Raw genomic sequence first — 19,168 nt, 5'->3', positions numbered from 1 at the left:
GGCTGCAGAGTATTATGAACCCCCTTCCAAAAGCAGAGCCTTCCTTCCTCTGAGGTGTTCTCTTGCTACGACTTTTTTTTTTGAGGATTTAGCCCTTTTAGCTAAGCTTCTGCTCAGACTTCTCCGAGAATGAGCCTCAAAGGAAGCCTGATCTCGACTTCTTTTCCCCCCGAGTGTCCTCCTTAGGCACTCTAGATCATCCTGAGCATGGTGACAGTCTCTTTCGACCCTAGATCTCTACCTCTCGAGGTCTTCAATTTTTCTTTTGGCCCTTCTCAACTCATCATCTCGACGATTGATGATCTCCCAGACTTTTCGATGGGCCTCCTTAGAGAAGCCGAACTCTTTGGTTAGTTCACCATTATTTCTCTCTACCTACTCCAATTGATACTTCAGTAAATCAATCTCTTCCTTGATCGCTGTAAGCTCCAATGATGAGGCATCTGAAGTAGCATCGGTGAAGCTGGCTAAGTAGTATCTTATCTGTACAAAAAATTTACAAACAGACATCAAAATACTGCTGTTGAAAAATATGTCCCAAAAACCAATCGTCAATCTGTTGACAGTTGAGCAACCTTGTATTGTAATTGATTTATTAATAAATAAAATATATTTTTGATATTTTCATCATAAGTTTTCATCTTCTAATGAACTCTGTTGTTGTGATGAAGTCCTTAGGACTATTTAGATTCGATAAAGAGAAGATTTATTGATTAGTCCTTAAAACTGTTCATGATCAAATGATAGGCTGTTAACAAGGACGACAACTTCTATCGAGCATAGGTCGCTGTAGGCCATATGAGTTGGTTGTCCTCTTAACCAAGGAGTATAGAAATATTGATATGGCATACAGGTGAGATGTAAAGGTACATCCTCATTGAACGTGACCAACTCCAGAGCATTCTGTTGTCGAGAAAGTCTCTGATGGGATATAGGTATAAGTGTCCCTTAGACCTGAGATCACCTCAGTGACTTGCAAGTAACTCACTGTATTTTGGTACTGGACTAATTAAATTTTTAATTCAGTGATGAAAAGCTTCTGGGCATAGTCAAGTACTTGTAAAGTCGGAGTGTGATCAAGATGGGATTGACCACTCCAAGAGTTGGAGAAGAATGAGTCGTTGTATTTCAATTTAGCAAAACCTTGGCCAGGATAATCCATCAGATGGATTTAATATTTTGAAATACAATGTGGACAACCTGATCAGAGTTGACTGTTGAACTCTGAGGTGTCCTATGAGTATTTTGGTCAAGAGGATGAATTATATGAAAACTATATCCATATGGGTTCTAAGGATGTTGTTCTACACATTCGACCTATCCGACCATCGGGTACCAATGCTAGATAATCACTTCGATTGATACAAAAATTTATTCCTATACTACCGACTTAGATTCGGACCTATGAGGTCACACACATTGGCGTTCACAATCCGATCAGATGGTTGATCAACGATTAAGAATCGTTCTAGGGTTAAACGATCAATACGATTGACATTTAACCTAGTGTAAGTATTACAGGAGGATCGATTAGCAATTTGATTGTTAATTGACTTAATTTGATTAAGCCAATGAGCTGAGATTAAGTCTAATTGAATATAATTTAATTAGATTTAGTTTGAGCTTGATTAGATCAAATCCAATTGATTTATTGGATAAGCCAAGTGCAATAAAAAATTAGTCCTAGTCCAATTAGGACTTGGATCAATCTAATTTTTAATTCGATTAAAAAATTAAATCAAATTTAAATTTAATTTAATCTAATTAAATTAAATTCTTAATTAGATTAAGATCTATTTTAATTAGATTGATTTAGTTTTGGTTTGATTTAGTTTGAGAAATCAAATTTGAACAAGTCATAGATTGAATCCTAGTAAGACTAGGATTCCACCTTGCGCCACCTTAGCCCCCCATGCCAACTCTCTCTTATTTTATGCGACAAAATCTTCTCTCCCAGGCCTTCACGCATGCCCAAAGTTTTTCACTTTTTCTCTCTTACATGGAATGTGGTTGTGGACCACGTCAAAGTAGGAATTAGTTTGGATTTCAAATTCTATGAGATAGAATTTTAGAAAACCAAAACTCTTTCCTTATGGCACTGATTTTATCCAGATTTTTTTTGAGATTTTTGTGACTTCTATGGCACATATTGTGTATCCTTTGCTGGTGGTCCATGGTAGAAAAAGAAAGAGGGGGCGCCCATGAGTTGGGCACCCCTTGTCTTACCTTGTTTGGATTTTTTTTGACTAGGTATTTGACCTAGACAATGATTCTTCATATCTTTTTATTTAAGATGAATTTTTTTTTGAAATTTTTGTGAATTATAGAGCATTGAGAGACCTTTGGGGCATGTAAAAATTAGAGAGAAAGAGTATAGAGATAGAGAGATATAATAGACACAAAACTAAGTGTCTGGGTTAGAGCAAAGAGAAGAAGAAGAGGATCTTCTTCTAGGGTTGCTGTGTTCACCTCTTCCCTTCCTCCATCTGTGAGTTTTCTAAGAGTATCTCATATCTAAAACTCTTTCTCCTACTTCTCATTTTTAAAAGAATCTAAATCAAGAAGAAAGAGGTATCTGATCGACCATCGAAGAAGGATCAGCACAGTACTAGAATACTGTGCTGATTTCCTAGACTAGGACTTCTGATCGTGATTCGTGGGCTCGTGTGGATGGAGGTTGGATATATGTACGGCTCACAACATCATCCTCAAGCTTGGATCAGCAAAGTTAGAATGTCTAACTTGCAAGGTAATAGATCTGATCTATTATATTTTACATACATTAGATGTAGTATAGAAATATGTTGATATGATCAACATGTAGTTTTTGCTCTTTATATTTTAATTTCTGATTTAATATCATATAATAATCATGTAATAGGATCTTAGATCTAGGGATTCTCTAATTTTATAAGATAAATTTTGATTTATTTTAGTCTTCCGCTGTCTGATCTTGAAAAAATTTCAAGATCTAATCCTGAAATTCTAGATCTGGTTCCTTCAATTGGTATCAGAGCCTAGGTTGTTTATTACATGATTATTTATACATGCTTAGATTATTTCTTAGATTAGATTTAATTTATAATCTGATTGTTAAATCTAAAATTAAAATTTTTAGATCAATCACAAACTGTAGGTTGTCCTACTGTAAGGTTTACCCCTTACAATGCAAAGGTTGTCCAAGTTCGTATAGATCTATCTTTAATCATAAATTTGTTAGATGTGATCTAGATTAAATTTATAATTTATTAGATTTAAAAAGTATTTAAATTTAAAATAAAATCTTTTTGTTAATAATTTCTGTGCAAAGAATCATCATATATTTGTCTAAGAAATTTGCGCAGTTTAAAGTTAAAATTGTTTCAATTACATGAACCTATTTAAATTAGATTTAAAATAGTTTCATGCTTATTTCACTTGCATTTTGATTATGAATCAAACATGCAACTTGGTTGGTAAGAACTATGTTATAAAAATATTTTACAAACATAAAAATTATTTTTAAAAAATCTAACCCCAACCGTCAGTCCAAAATTTAATTGAGAATTAAGAAGTTGTTTGATTAGATTCTAGGATTATGAATTGAAGAACCTAAGACACAAACCATAACACATTGGGTTAATGGGTTAGTGAAAATTAGATCCATTAATTGGGTTAGACCTAAAGTTAGATTAAAGATGGACTTAATTAGAGAATTGACTAAATCTAATCAATTATTGTCTTAGATTAGGTCAAGGATTCTCTAGATCAATTACAATAGTTGTAGTTGGTCAAGTCCATGTCTTTAACGAGAACCAAATGGACTTGATTTTTGGCTAAGTGGTCTAGCACGAACTGTTAGGTTGATCTAATTGAAACTAATTAAACCAGTTGGTGTCTAAGGTAAACCAGACCGGTGATTTTTAATTGGCAGCCCGCTTACCTGGCCATTTCTGATCGTATCGAAAGCAAGCTTTGGCAGACCTTCCCATCGATCAAACTTACCTGATCTCTTGGTGAAATTAAATTTTGATCGGATCACTTGACTTTTCGAGCTGACCCATGTCAGCTAGGTAAATCAGTGTGACTGATTTAGGTGCTCCCAGACCAGCCCTTTTAATGGTCTCCCTTAAGCTGACTTGGTGAAGCCAGTGGGAGGATCATGATAAGCTGGTTCATCTGACCTCCTCCTCTAAATCAATTAAATTTTTTAAAATTATTAGGTTCTTAAAATAAAATAGTTATGATGATAACTAGATCATAGCCTCTTATTAAGTGGATGATAATGGGTCCATCAGTTGGATAATCATTAGAGGCCCAAAGGCCTGGTGCTTATCAGCTGTAGAATTATCATTCATAATATGATTTATTGACTGCATCTTTCTAAATAGTGGTTAAGTTAGCCAATCAAAGTTGGACCTAATTATTCATTGGCTAGATGGGCCAAGTATGGTCATGTTAATAGTTGGACCTAACCAGACCTTTTCAATGGAGGCCAAAGCCTACTGATTCGAGACTGGGATAAAATAAAAATTATTAAAAATTATTTAGAGAAATAATTGATTATGAACCTATCCTTAGATGTACATGGGTTGGCCAACCAAAGTTGGACTTGTGTGCAGTCTAAGTGGATTCTAGTACCCACTAAGAAATTAGGGTAATTCCTCGAATTGGAGGTAGAAGCTATCAATTCGATTAAAATAGTGAGAGAAACTTTTTGATTAAAGTCTAAATCTTTAGGTTTAATGAATCAATTACTAATTAGATTATGGTTTTTTCTTGTACAGATATGGCCACTTCTCTATCACTCCGATCATTGTTGGACAATGATAAGTTGGTAGGACCCAACTTTGGTAGCTGGTATCGAAAGTTGAAGATAGTCCTAGAGCATGAACGGATCCTATATGTGATAATGGATCGTGCACCTGAGGAGCCAGTTGTCAATGCACGTGGAACAGTCAGAGATACTTACCAGAAGTGGCTCAGTGATCGGACCACAGTGCGCTGCATCATGCTGGCTGCCATGAGCAACAAGTTCAGTCACAGATTTGAGATGGCTCAGCCAAAGGACATGCTTCAAGTATTGGAGGATGTCTTTGGCACATCTGATGATACGGAGAGGCACAAGACTAGTTGTGCCATCTTCAATGCCAAAATGCAGGATGGTGCCTCTGTCACTGATCATGTATCGTACATGATCGAGCTGATGGAGCATTTGAGTAAGCTCGACTTTTTCTTGCATGAGCAGCTTGAGAAAGTACAATACTGAACTCACTGCTCAAGTTTCCTCACTCATTATAGAATGATAAAGCCTGAAGTAAACTACCACGGGTTACTGGGGTTGCTTTAGAACTTTGAGAAGAATCACCAACTCCACAAGGAGTCGGTGAACTTAGTGGGAGGTTCGTCTTCTAGTTCTCGATCTTTTAAGAAAGGGAAGAAGAACAAGAAGAAAAAAGTGAAGAAGGTGCAAGTTCAGGCTGGGACATCTGTGTCAGGCCAGACCAAAAAGATCAAGCCCAATAAGAGTCAAGCTGAATGCTTCTTTTGCAAGAAGCGGGGGCATTGGAAGAGGAACTGTCCTCAGTTCATTGCCTCGCTGGACCCAAACAGACAGAGAAAGAAGCAACCTGTTGCTAGGCAAAGTATTTATATGATAACTCCTTGTAATTTCTCTATTTGTGATATAACTGACTGGATATTGGATACCGATAGCCCTTACTATATTTGTAATTCGTTGCAGGGGTTGCAGGTCAGTAGGAGATTCGAGCAAGATGAGAGGTTCCTGAATGTTGGAGATGGAAGATCAGTTCTAGTTCTAGCATTAAGAATCTTGAAACTTGTATTTGAGTCATATACTGTTGTTCTTAATGATTGTCATTTCTGTCCCAGTTTCTTTTTAAATATTATTTTTGTAGGCCTTTTGGCCAAAAATGATTATGAATTTCAATAAAGAAACAAGTTTGTAATATCATTATGAATGATGTTACTATTTTTTGCAGACATTTAAACAATGGTGTGTATATGTTATCACAACCTGTTAACGTAGTTTATTCTACAGGCAAGCACCCTAGATTAGATAGTGTATCAGATATCTACTTATGGCATTGTAGGCTAGGTCATATAAACAAGAACAAGATAAACAAGTTGACTCAAGAGGAAATCGAAGTCAGTGATTGTGAATCACTTCCAACCTGTGAGTCCTGTCTTCTTGGTAAAATGACCAAATCACCTTTTACTGAAAAAGGTGAGAGAGCTACTAAGCTCTTGGGCCTAGTACATACTGATGTATGTGGGCCCATGAGCACAAGTGCTAAAGATGGATATTTTTACTTTATCACTTTCACGGATGATCTATCCAGATATGGATATGTCTATCTGATAAAACATAAGTCAGATTCATTTGAAATGTTCAAACGATTTCAAAGTGAAGTAGAAAAATAAACTGAAAAGAGTATTAAAACTCTTCGGTCTGATCGAGGAGAAAAATACCTTTCTGGTGAGTTTCTCACATATCTAGGAGAGAATGGAATTCTCTCTTAATAGACTCCTCCAAGAACACCACAGTATAATGGTGTGTTTGAAAAGAGAAATCAAACTCTGTTAGACATGATCCGATCCATGATGGGTTTTGCTAGCTTGTCGATATCCTTCTGAAGATATACACTCGAATCGGTCTGTTATCTGTTAAATAGGATTTCAAGTAAGTCTATAATTAAGACTCCATATGAGATATGAACAAGGTGTAAGCCAGTACTTTCATACCTTAGGGTCTGGGGGTGTCCGGCCTATATCAAACGGTTAGTTACAGATAAACTTGGACCTAGGTCTGATAAATGCACATTCATAGGGTACCCCAAAGAGACCAAAAGATATTTTTTCTACCATGCTGATGAACAAAAGATGTTCGTCAGCCTTAAAGCAATCTTTTTAGAAATGAAGTTCCTTGATGAAGGAACCGTTGCCTCTAAGGTTGAACTTGATGAAGTTCAACAGGTAGAAGGACCGACACCAATAGCTGAACCTGAGTCGGATTTGATTAGATCAGATTCAGAGCCCAATGTACCTGCACCATTAAGACGATCTGGTAGAGTACCACGTCAGCCAGATAGATACTATGATTTCTTGATCCGAGACGGTGATCCCATCGAACTCAATGAGAACGATGAGGATCCGATCACCTATATGGATGCAATACAGAGATCTGATTTTGAGAAATGGTTTGAAGTCATGAAATCCGAAATGGGGTCTATGAAGGTCAACGATGTATGGACATTGGTTGACCCACCTGAAGGGGTTAAACCCATTGGGTGTAAATGGGTCTTCAAAAGAAAGAGGAGCGCAGATGGAAAGGTGGAGACCTATAAAGCCCATCTGGTTGCCAAGGGGTATCATCAACATTATGGTATTGACTATAACGAAACATTTTCCCCTGTGGCAATGCTCAAATCTATTCGAATAATGCTTGCAATAACTGCCCATCTGGATTATGAGATCTGGCAGATGGATGTAAAGACAACTTTTCTGAATGGAGAGCTGACCAAAGAGGTGTATATGATACAATCTGAGGGGTTTACATCCACAGATGAGTCCAAGGTGTGCAAGCTTCTGAGATCTATTTATGAATTGAAGCAAGTTTTTCAGAGTTGAAACATACATTTTGATAAGGTGATCAAAACGTATGGTTTCGTTAAGAACGGAGAAGAGCCCTGCATCTATAAATGGATAAATTATCCAGTTGTGATATTTTTTATCTTGTACGTGGATGATATTCTCTTAATCGGGAATGACATCCCCGTACTACAGGGAATAAAAGTTTGGTTGTCATCGCAATTCTCCATGAATGATTTGGGTGAAGCATCCTACATCCTAGGGATAAAGATCTATAGGGATAGATCTAAAAAGATACTTGGATTATCTCAGTCCACGTACATGACACTATGCTGAAGAGATTCAGCATGGAGAATTCCAAGAAGGGCTATCTACCGATAGGCCATGAAATTTTTCTCTCTAAGAAGGATTGTCCGACAACTCCTGAAGAGAGAGAGCGTATGAGTAGAGTCCCATATGCTTCGGCTGTGGGATCTATCATGTACGCCATGACATGTACAAGGTCAGATGTGGCATACTCACTAGGAGTAGTGAGTGGATACCAAACTGATCCTAGAGAAAATCACTGAAAAGTGGTTAAAGCCATTCTTAAGTATTTGAGAAATACTAAGGACTAATTATTGATTTATGGTGAGTCAGATCTGAAACTTATGGGGTTCACAGACTCCAGCTTTCAATCTGATCATGATGATAGCAGAAGCGTGTCGGATTATATCTTTACTTTGAATGGTGGAGCCATCTACTGGAAGAGTTCCAAGCAGTATACTATGGCAGACTCTGTTTGTGAGGCGGAGTACATCGCAGCATCAGATACTGTGAAGGAAGCTGTATGGCTGAAAAAATTCATCATCGAGCTCGGAGTAGCACCCTCCCTCAATGGTCCGATCCTGCTTTTCTGCGACAGCACTGGTGCCATTGCTCAAGCGAAGGAATCCAAAGCACACCAGCAGACAAAGCATATTTTACGTCGCTTCCATCTGATCTGGGAGATCGTGGATCGAGATGACGTCGACCTTCAGAAGATCGATGAAAATGAGAACCTGACCGACCCCTTCACTAAAGCCCTGGCGATAAAGGAGTTCGATAACCACAAGTCGAAGATGGATATTAGATACTGTGCCGAGTGGCTTTAGGATAAGTGAGAGTTGTTAGAAAATATATTCCAAAAGCCAATCGTCAACCTATTGACGGTTGAGCAACCTTGTATTATAATTGATTTGTTAATAAATAAAATATATTTTTGATATTTTCATCATAAGTTTTCATCTTCTAATAAACTCTGTTGTTGTGATAAAGTCCTTAGGACTATTTAGGTTCGATAAAGAGAGGATTTATCGATTAGTCCTTAAAACTGTTCACGACCAAATGATAGGCTGTTAATAAGGACGACAGCTTCTATCGAGCATAGGTCGTTGTAGGCCATATGGGTTGGTTGTCCTCTTAACCAAGGAGTATGGAGACACTGGTATGGCATACATGTGAGATGTAAGATTACATCATCATTGAACGTGACCAACTTCAGAGTATTCTGCTGTCGAGAATGTCTCTGATGGGATATAGGTATAAGTGTCCCTTAGACCTGAGATCGCCTCAGTGACTTGCAAGCAACTCACTGTGCTTTGATATTGGACTAACTGAATTTCTAATTCAGTGACGGAAGGCTTTTGGGCACAGTCAAGTACTTGCGAAGTCAGAGTGTGATCAAGATGGGATTGACCACTCCAAGAGTTGGAGAAGAATGAGTCGCTGTATTTCAATTTAGCAAAATCTTGACCAAGATAATCCATCAGATGGATTTGATATTTTGAAATACAATGTGGATAACCTGATTAGAGTTGACAGTTGAACTCTGAGGTGTCCTATGAGCATTTTGGTCAAAAAGATGAATTATATGGAAACTATATCCGCATGGGTTCTAAGGATGTTGTTCTACACATTCAACCTATCCGATCGTCGGGTATCATTGCTAGATGGTCACTTCGATTGGTACAAGAATTTATTTCTGTACTATCAATTAAGGTTCAGACCTATAAGGTTACATACATTAGAGTTCATGATCCGATCGGATGGTTGATCAATGATTAAGAATCGTTCTAGGGTTAAATGATCAATACGATTGACATTTAACCTAGTGTAGGTGTTGCTGGAGGATCGATTAGCAATCAATTATTAATTAGCTTAATTTGATTAAGTCAATGGGCTGAGATTAAGTCTAATTGAATATGATTTAATTAGATTTGATTTGGGCTTGATTGGATCAAGTCCAATTAGTTTATTGGATAAGCAAAGTGCAAGAAAAAACTAATCCTAGTCCAATTAAGATTTGGGTCAACCTAATTTTTAATTCGATTAAAAAATTAAATTAGATTTAAATCTAATTTAATCTGATTAAATTAAATTTTTAGTTGGATTAACACCTATTTTAATTGGGTTGATTTGGTTTTGGTTTGATTTGGTTTGAGAAATCAAATTTGAATAAGTCATAGATTGAATCCTAGTAAGACTAGGATTCCACCTTGCGCCACCTTAGCCCCCCACGCTCACTCTCTCTTATTTTGTGCGATAAAACCTTCTCTCCCAAGCCTTCACACATGCCCAATCTCTTACATGGAATGTGGTTGTGGACCAAGTTAAAGTAAGAATTAGTTTGGATTTCAAATTCTATGAGATAGAATTTTAAAAAACCAAAACTCTTTCCTTATGGCACTGATTTTATCCAGATTTTTTCTGAAATTTTTGTGGCTTTTATGACATATATTGTGCACCCTTTTCTGGTGGTCCATGGTAGAAAAAGAAAGAGGGAGATCCCATGAGTTGGGCACCCCTTGTCTTATCCTGTTTGGGTTTTTCTTGACTAGATATTTGACCTAGACAAGAATTCTTCATATCTCTTTATTTAAGATGAATTTCTTTTTAAAATTTTTATAGATTACAGAGCATTGAGAGACCTTTAGGGAGTGTGAAAATCAGAGAGAAAGAGTGTAGGGGCATGGAGATATAATAGACACAAAATTAAGTGTCTGGGTTAGAGCAAAGAGAAGAAGAAAAGGATCTTCTTCTAGGGTTGCTGTGTTCACCTTTTTCCTTCCTCCGTCTGTGAGTTTTCTGAGAGTGTCTCACATCTAAAACTCCTTCTCCTACTTCTCATCTTTGGAAGAGTTCAAATCAAGAAGAAGGAGGTATCTGATTGACCATCGAAGAAGGATCAGCACAGTACTAGCATACTGTGCTGATTTTCTGGATCAGGACTTCTGATCGTGATTCATGGGCTCGTGTGGATGGCTCCTAGAGATCAGATGTATGTGTGGCTTGCAACATCATCCTCAAGCCTGGATCAGTAAAGTTAGAACGTCTAACTTGCAAGGTAATAGATCTGATCTATTATATTTTACATACATTAGATGTAGTATAGAAACATGTTGATATGATCAACATGTAGTTCTTACTCTTTATATTTTAATTTCTGATTTAATGCCATGTAATAATCATGTAATAAGATCTTAGATCTAGAGATTCTCTGATTTTATAAGATAAATTTTGATTTATTTTAGTCTTCCGCTGTCTGATCTTGAAAAAATTTCAAGATCTAACCCTGAAACTCTAGATCTGATTCCTTCAACTGCATGCTATCGGAGATCAATAAAAAGATCTAAAAATTTCTTACATGCGTGAGTGACCTCAGGGCACTGGCCATCTGCTCCTGAGCCTTTTGTTCATCCATATATAACTTCTCTACGGGCAACACAAAGCTCCTCAAAAAATCTGCTGCTGATTGGAGATTCTCCACCACGGATGGGACAAAAGATGACAGTTTTGAGGGGCCTGCTTGAAAAACTATCAGAGGAAGACATCTGACGGGTATCACCTGCTCTAGGGATTTTTCAGTTTTGGACACCACCACTGGAACTCCCTCGAGGTAACCAGCCACGTCCTCTGCTTGTGTCACCGCAGTCAGAACTTTTGCAGGGCTAAAAGTTGTTCCCACCACCTACACCCTCTCCATCGGTGCCTCCTCTCTCGTCGAAACCCCTTCCAGTGAATCTTTCATCATATCCTCCGACGGAGTGACGCTAGTTCCACAACTGGAGGGAGATTTTCATCTCCTATTATTGCTGGAGTAGTTCCGGTAGTCGGAGCTTGGGCATAGTCACCCTCTGGAGCTGAAGGATCGGTGGTCGGGACCTTGGCCTGTTTCTTTTGGACCAACGTCAGTTCGAGCTTCCTGATGAGTTCTGCGTTCATATTGCCTCTGAGGGTCGCAATAAGGATTTGGAGTAAGGAGGTCTCGCGATTACTTTTCTCTGACTAAATGCCCAGGAGCTTGATTTAAAAGAGAAATGAAGATAAAGACAAAAAGCTGCCACCTAAGAAATTAAATTTTTGAAAAGACCACTAGCTTTGGAGTCCCACCAATCACGATCATTCATGATGATCGTACCAAGATGACATCAGTAGCTTCAAATGCCGGACATTCACGAAGATATACTCAGATCTGAGATACGACTTTTAGAATACTCCTTTCACCTGATTTTCAGACTCAGAAGTAGGGAGGTAGTGTTATGGTAGTTACCATGAGTACTTCAGATTAGCGCGACAACCATGGACACCTCAAGTCTTCAAGCTATCATCAGGACTTTGTTTAAGAGCATAGCCATATACAATGCAGAGCAACTTGCGTCTGGTCTGTCGTATAGTCTGCCTAGTGCACTCCGTTGTCTCGCAGGCCAATGTCTTAATGCGTGGGCTATCCCAATTATTATAGCCGACTCATCTTATGATATGCGTGACAACTATCCATCCTGAGTGGATGACTCAGACGTAACCGACCCTCCGAATCTCATGGGAGTGATTAAAGGCTGAATTATCTCATCCGTAATTGTATGTTTTACGGTTCTACAATCTCGAAATCGCATAATCTCACAGTTGTTCGATAGTCTTCTATATAAGCAACCAAAGTTCTAAGGATCAAAAAAATCAATCAATCCTTCTCAGATAATTCGTTGCTGTTCATATTATTTTCTGAATCTGACTTAAATGTTAGAGAATCTTTATCGGAACAAAAATCTCTGATTTGGTAGATAGATGCTGATCCGATTTTGGAGGATCTAAGAAAGGTGAGCTCGTGAGCCATTTCAAGACTATTAATATATACAGAGAGATAAATAGCGTAGCTAATTGACCGTAACTTTCAGTATGGCAAATAATATCTATTACCTCGGAGACCGCACAGGTGATTCCCTGCCAGCTTCAAGACCTTTTTCATATTCTGATGCTTCTGGTTGCATCTTCTCCAGCAAACTGCCATCAGGCCGGGAAAAAATATACCACTTTAGCTTAAGTACTGCCTAAACTTTGTAAACTTGTGCATAGCACTACCAAAAAAATAAAATAAAATAAAATCCTTGCGCCGAGAGAGAGAGAGAGAGAGAGAGAGAGGGGGGGCGGGGTGGGTGTGGGTGGAAAAAAAAACCTAGAACATGAAAGGTAATAACTTGATGGGGAAAAGAGGCACCGGGATTACGTAACCAGACTTTGTTGTCATGATGCGTGTGGGGGACAAAAGGGTCATAAAGACAATTTATTTCCAACTAAAATACGTGGTGAGGAATGGTAGCTTACGACTTAACGAGTAGCGTAGGGCCGAGGCAAGGGCACAACAAGCGGTAATCTCTCTGTTATGTGGTGGCTGGTTGGCCCGTCTCAAGTGGCAACCTACCTACCAACACACACCGGCCAGGTGACGCGTCCGAGCGTCAGCCGTCGCGCCCCACCTAAATGTGTTGAAATCCGGCCGGAACGATGAACGATGACTCTATAAGCTTTGGCCAATCTTGCCCTTTAATTACCATTCTGTCCTTTTTAAGGCGATCAAGAAAAATGGGTGGGCTTGTGCCCTGGATAAGAAGGTATTATTGGTTGAATTAGAACCACTGCTCAGCTGATAAGTCAATCCAATTATAAAGTTATATGTATATTATAATACATGTATGTTTGTGCATATCACTTTGTTGTTGGATTGATCTTCTAGCTCAATAGAAAATCTGATCCAACTAAAAATTCCACCTACATTAAAGGTAAAATAATGCTTGAAGTATCTGAATATAGGAACTTTTTAAGAATTGTATAATCTTTAGAATAAAATAATGGCTGTTATTTGTTGCATGGGCCTTGAAAATAAAATAATGTTTGTTAAATTGATGAGCAACAATGTTCAATACGTAGTTGTCATGGATGGTAAATTTTATTTTCTAACATAGCATGGTAATTGAACTTACGCAATATTTTAACTAAATAAAAGTATTAAATAGTCATTATTATTCATGTTAAATAATGGCTATTTTATTTTGTTAGCAGCTTAGTGAACATTTGTTATCTATCCCTCTTATGTAAAGGGATAACATAATATGGTTAACAAGAATATGATGGTTGTTGTGCTGAATCATTGTCTTGAATTTCTAAATTCCTTGTGATGGACCATTTCATAGCTAGTTCTTCTTTGCATTATTTTGTGGTAATAGAGCATTTGCAAATTGAGTTGAGAAAATATCAGGAACTCATTATGATGTTGAACATAATACCTTCTGTTGGCTAGGCTTTTGTTGGATCTTTTGGAATGAAAAATAACTATTAGCTAACATCATAGTAAAATAAGGATGCTATTTGTTATATCATGCCATGTAATAAAATATTTTAATTTGAGATTAATAAGATCATCTTGGACTCTCAAAAATATTATATACTTTTCTTTAGAAACTACTATTGTACTGAGATAAATGTTCAATGATATCATTATTTATATAAAGTAGATATTTAACAAAATAACCTAAGCCCTCCCTTTATTCATATATACAATCGAGTGGTCAGATTCTCTAAAACCATCATATCAACCGTTCTTTTCAATGCAATAATTAAAAATTCTCAAGCATAACTCTACCCCATAAGTTTAGCCAAATGACCTTAACTACAAGTCACTCTTAACATCCACAAAATACAAAACTATTTAACTTTTTTTTTTTGTTTATATCTCCACGAGATAATTTGTTAGCATGAACTGACCTTCAAAAATGGACCACTAGCATGAAGAGCAACCACATGCAAAACAAAACGGCCCCATGATACAAACTACGATACTGAACTTAGCTCAATCCATTATCACCCATTTGGGTCAAACTTCGAGGATAAAAATGTCATCTTAATAAGTAGGAGTAGATTCGAGATTTAACAACAAAGTCAAACGCTCCAACCATGGTCGATCCCGTACGTGGTCAGCCGCCTTTGCTTCATTTCGCTTCTCTTCTCCCCCCCGAGTCCCAGGCATACCTCTGATGTCCTCGTTCATACTGCTTTAAACTAAAACACTTTGTCGGAGACTTTAATGGTACATCTTCCATGTCTGAATATGAAATGCAGGTCCATAAATTAAACCTTGTGGTCAATAACTTTACCTAATGAAAAATAGTTTGAATTGCTCAAATAAGAAAGAGACACCAAGAATAGGATTCGGTTCTAAGCTGGGCACAACTCAACTATCTATCGAGCGTGGGTCAAACTCGAACGACCGAAGAGATTTTTGAATTGAATACGAGTAACAAGATACTGCAACTGATAACTCACAAACCTAATCGAATATATATATTTTTAATAATATTATATTTATATATAATATATATTAATTGAATATTTTAAAAATATAAAATCTATATATTTTTTAATATGATCTAACTCTTAATTTTTTAACTATATTTTTTTAATTATTTTTAAGTTTTGAATTCAAGTTAGAACTCGAGGTCGATTATCACTCGATTGACATTTAAATCGAGTCAAATTGAATCTCGAATATTATTTTTTTAATCAAATTGAATAAAAATTTAAATATTAAAACTTAATAGATCTTGAGACAACTTTTGAGTTCAAAACTTTTAAATTGAATCAAGCTTGAGTCCCGAGCTTCCCAACTTGATTGAGTTTGGCTTTATTGCACCCCTAGCTCCCCACAACATTTTTCTAATTCAATATATATTCATCTCCCTGATATGGATTCCAAGATGGTTAGGATGACAACCGCAACTATCAATTAATTCATGTTCCTCCAAATCCATGGATCCAGCCGCAACCCAATTCTAGGTACGATTTTTATCCTTTTTTTTTTATTTTTGTCGCGAAAGGAACAACACTTGTCACCTTAGCATTACTCATTCATAATTTTTTCTTTTTCGTAAATTCAGTGGTTATCGTCATCCAATGGGAACAAGACTCATCATGTGCTGACCAGCGCCCAGAGAAACCGACCAATGCCCACTGTCAACAGCCCACGTAACGCCACCGCAACACCGTAATCCCACCGAACATTTTCCATCCCATCCCCATTCTTCTGATCTAAGTTTCCCACCGTACACGTGTCCCCTACCCACAGAGGACCGGTTGCCCATCCCCTCCATCTATATGAATCCTCCACTCCCCATCTTTCCGATATGTTTAGACCTCTCTCTTCCCTCCAAGCCTCCAAAGCTTTCGAACCAGGTTTTTTTCATTTTAGAAAAAAAAAAAAGGAAAACGCTCTTTGTAGTATTTGCTTCTGTTCGACGAAATCTCCATGAGAGATCGAAAAGGATCATCAGCCGCGGCGGCGAATAGCCGACCTCCGCGATCCTCCAAGCTCTCCAACCTCCTCCGTTCTGAACCCATCACCCAATCCAACAGTGAGGACGACCTCCCCATCTCTACCGAGGCCGCCTACTTCTCCCAGCGCAGCCCCACCGCAACCTCTCCATACACTCTTTCTCCCTGGAATCCGACGGCCTCCCCCTTCGCCAATTCCCCGTGGACTCTTCTCCCGCCTCTCTCCGACGAACCCCATTCCGCCGGCCTCCTCGGCTCCCTCGTCCGGGAGGAGGGCCACGTCTACTCCCTGGCCGCCGTCGGCGACCTCCTCTATACCGGCTCCGACAGCAAGAACATCCGCGTCTGGAAGGGCCGCCGCGAGTTCGGCGGCTTCAAGTCCGGCAGTGGCCTCGTCAAGGCCATCGTCATCTCCGGCGACAAGATCTTCACCGGCCACCAGGACGGCAAGATCCGCATCTGGAAGATTTCCTCCAGAAACCCCAAGGTCCACAAGCGCATCGGAACCCTCCCGAGGCTCAAGGACATCCTCAAGAGCTTGATGTTACCCTCCAACTACGTCGAGGTCCGGCGGCACCGCAACGTCGTCTGGCTCCGCCATTTCGACGCTGTCTCCTGCCTCGCCCTCGACGAGGACGCCGGGCTCCTCTACTCCGGCTCCTGGGATAAAACGCTAAAAGTCTGGAGGATTTCCGACTCCAAGTGCTTGGAATCGATCAATGCCCACGACGACGCCATCAACGCAGTGGCAGCGGCGGGGTTCGACGGGCTGGTGTTCACCGGCTCTGCCGACGGGACGGTGAAGGTTTGGCGGCGGGAGTGGGTGCATAAGGGAGGCGCCACCCGGCACGTGGCGGTTCAGACTCTGCTCCGGCAAGAGAGCGCCGTGACGTCTCTGGCGGTGGCAACGGCGGCGGGGGCTGTCTACTGCGGGTCGTCGGACGGGCTGGTGAACTTCTGGGAGGTCCGCGATGGCGGCATGCTGCTGACCCACGGTGGGGTTCTCCGGGGGCACAAGATGGCGGTGCTGTGCCTCACGGCCGCTGGGAGTTTGGTCGTGAGCGGGTCGGCGGACGCGACACTGTGCGTGTGGCGTAGGGAGAAGGGCGGGGTCCACACGAAGCTCGCGATATTGGCCGGCCACGCGGGCCCCATTAAGTGTGCAGCCATTGAGGAGGACTGGAGCGTTGGGCCCAGTGGCCCACATTGGGTAGTATACAGTGGGAGCTTGGACAAGTCTGTCAAGGTGTGGCGGGTGTCGGAGCGGGCATCTGAGGCGGGCATTCGCACGCCGCAGCACGTGCGGGTCGAATCCGAGGCGGGGCCTGGGCGGTCGCCTTTGCACGTGTGGGCGACCGGGGGCGGCGGACCCTAGGGGATCGGGAGTTTCCCTCTTCACGTGCGAGGGGAGAGGGGGACATACCGGAGGAGCAATGGCATTTGTGGGCCCCAAAAGGGCTACGATTCATCGGTGGGCCCTGCGTTGAAAGGGTGGCAGGCCAGCGTGCGAGTTGCCGTATGAGCTCGTGTAAGATATTGATTGGCTCTTTGTGGTGGAGGAAGACGTATATACTACCCAAAGATGGCCTTTTGGTTTTTAATGTACAGGTGAGGAGAGAGCGATACACAAGGTAATAAATCCAGCCAACTTTGTGCAAGTTAACTTGTCATGATAGGGTGGAGTGGATGCTAGGAAGGTTTGAATGAAAACAATGGCTAAGATAGAAATTTATGTGAGGTTTGTTGAAACAATGGATATTGTATCGAATATACCATTTAATCTCGTTGCCGAATCAGAATATAATACTATATCTTCCTGGTATTTGGCACATCTCCACATCTCATACCATATTATATACTTATATTATATTAAAATAATTCTGGTATAGGATGCAGTATCAAGACCGTGAATTTTATTTGTGTGCATGGTAGGTTGTTTTAATATATTAAGCTTGTAATCTGCAAGCAAATTTCAAGAATCTCATATAAGAAAGTTTTTATGTATTTTTCTCTAGTGAATTTTATCTTTAATTTTTATATGTAACCGGACATGCAATTGATGGTTGCATTAAATGCTATAATGTGCTATGATGAGTATCTAGCTGGACATGTGTTCACTTAAACTCTTATTTCTTGGTGGTAAGCCATGCTTTAAAAAAAAAAAAAGAATGTTATCAGGGAAATGCTATTTTGCTAATTAATTTGTTTTCTTTAATTGATTATGTCATGCTTTTAGCAAAGGTTTTCTTTCCTATGTATAACATGAGCTTATATTTCGATTATGTTTTTAATAATTATCAGTATTGAAGAAGTGCAATGTATGTGGTCATTAATTTGAAAAGAAAAAAAAAGAGTGGTGGATGGATAGTTCTAATTTTTTTGAACATCTCTTTTTTAGAGGATGTGTTTTAATAAAATGATAATTTTTTTCTCGTTTTCTCAATAGAAAAATAATATTTGTTTATAGGGATAGTAAAAGCCTAATGAGAGGGAGATATAAAACGTTATATCTTATCTCTATCAATATCTTTCTTATTTATATATGATCCTCATTATATAACTTTACATCTTAGCTCCGTCAATATCTTTCTTATTTATATATGATCCTCATAGGAAAGTGAATAGATGTTAATATTAACACTTTTTTCAGCTAAAATTAACATCTAAAATTGCTCCAACATTCAGAAAAAAATAAAAGAGTGAGATCTTTTATTTTTCAAATCCACATATGTACATTGCATGGATAATCATGCAGTGGATTGGTTGATAGCTTGTATCCAGAGGAGTACCTTATTTTGGATGGCTGAACCTATGTCCCACTTCTCTAAGATCTATTTTGGGCTCTCATGCTTATAGTGTTACTTTCTCTAAATTTTAGTTTAGCTTTGCCCTTTTACTGTACAAGAAAAATTATGACTTTTCACTTTAAAATTTAAACAATAGAGATGAGATGTGGTTC

At 39.1% G+C, this 19,168-nt stretch overlaps 1 protein-coding gene across 1 annotated transcript; it reads left to right on the top strand.

Moving 5' to 3' along the window:
• The first annotated feature begins 16,078 nt into the window (after nt 1-16,078).
• On the top strand, nt 16,079-18,042 carry LOC105060124 (protein JINGUBANG). The gene has a single exon (XM_010943739.4). It carries the CDS (start codon nt 16,184-16,186, stop codon nt 17,582-17,584), a length of 1,401 nt encoding a protein of 466 aa, XP_010942041.1. The 5' UTR covers nt 16,079-16,183; the 3' UTR covers nt 17,585-18,042.
• The last annotated feature ends 1,126 nt before the right edge of the window (nt 18,043-19,168 follow it).

The sequence above is a fragment of the Elaeis guineensis genome, chromosome 6 (genome assembly GCF_000442705.2).
Source record: "Elaeis guineensis isolate ETL-2024a chromosome 6, EG11, whole genome shotgun sequence".
In the NCBI taxonomy this organism is placed as follows: Eukaryota; Viridiplantae; Streptophyta; class Magnoliopsida; order Arecales; family Arecaceae; genus Elaeis; species Elaeis guineensis.
Note: the sequence above shows the minus strand (reverse complement) of the source record. Positions and strands in the feature narration are given on the sequence as shown.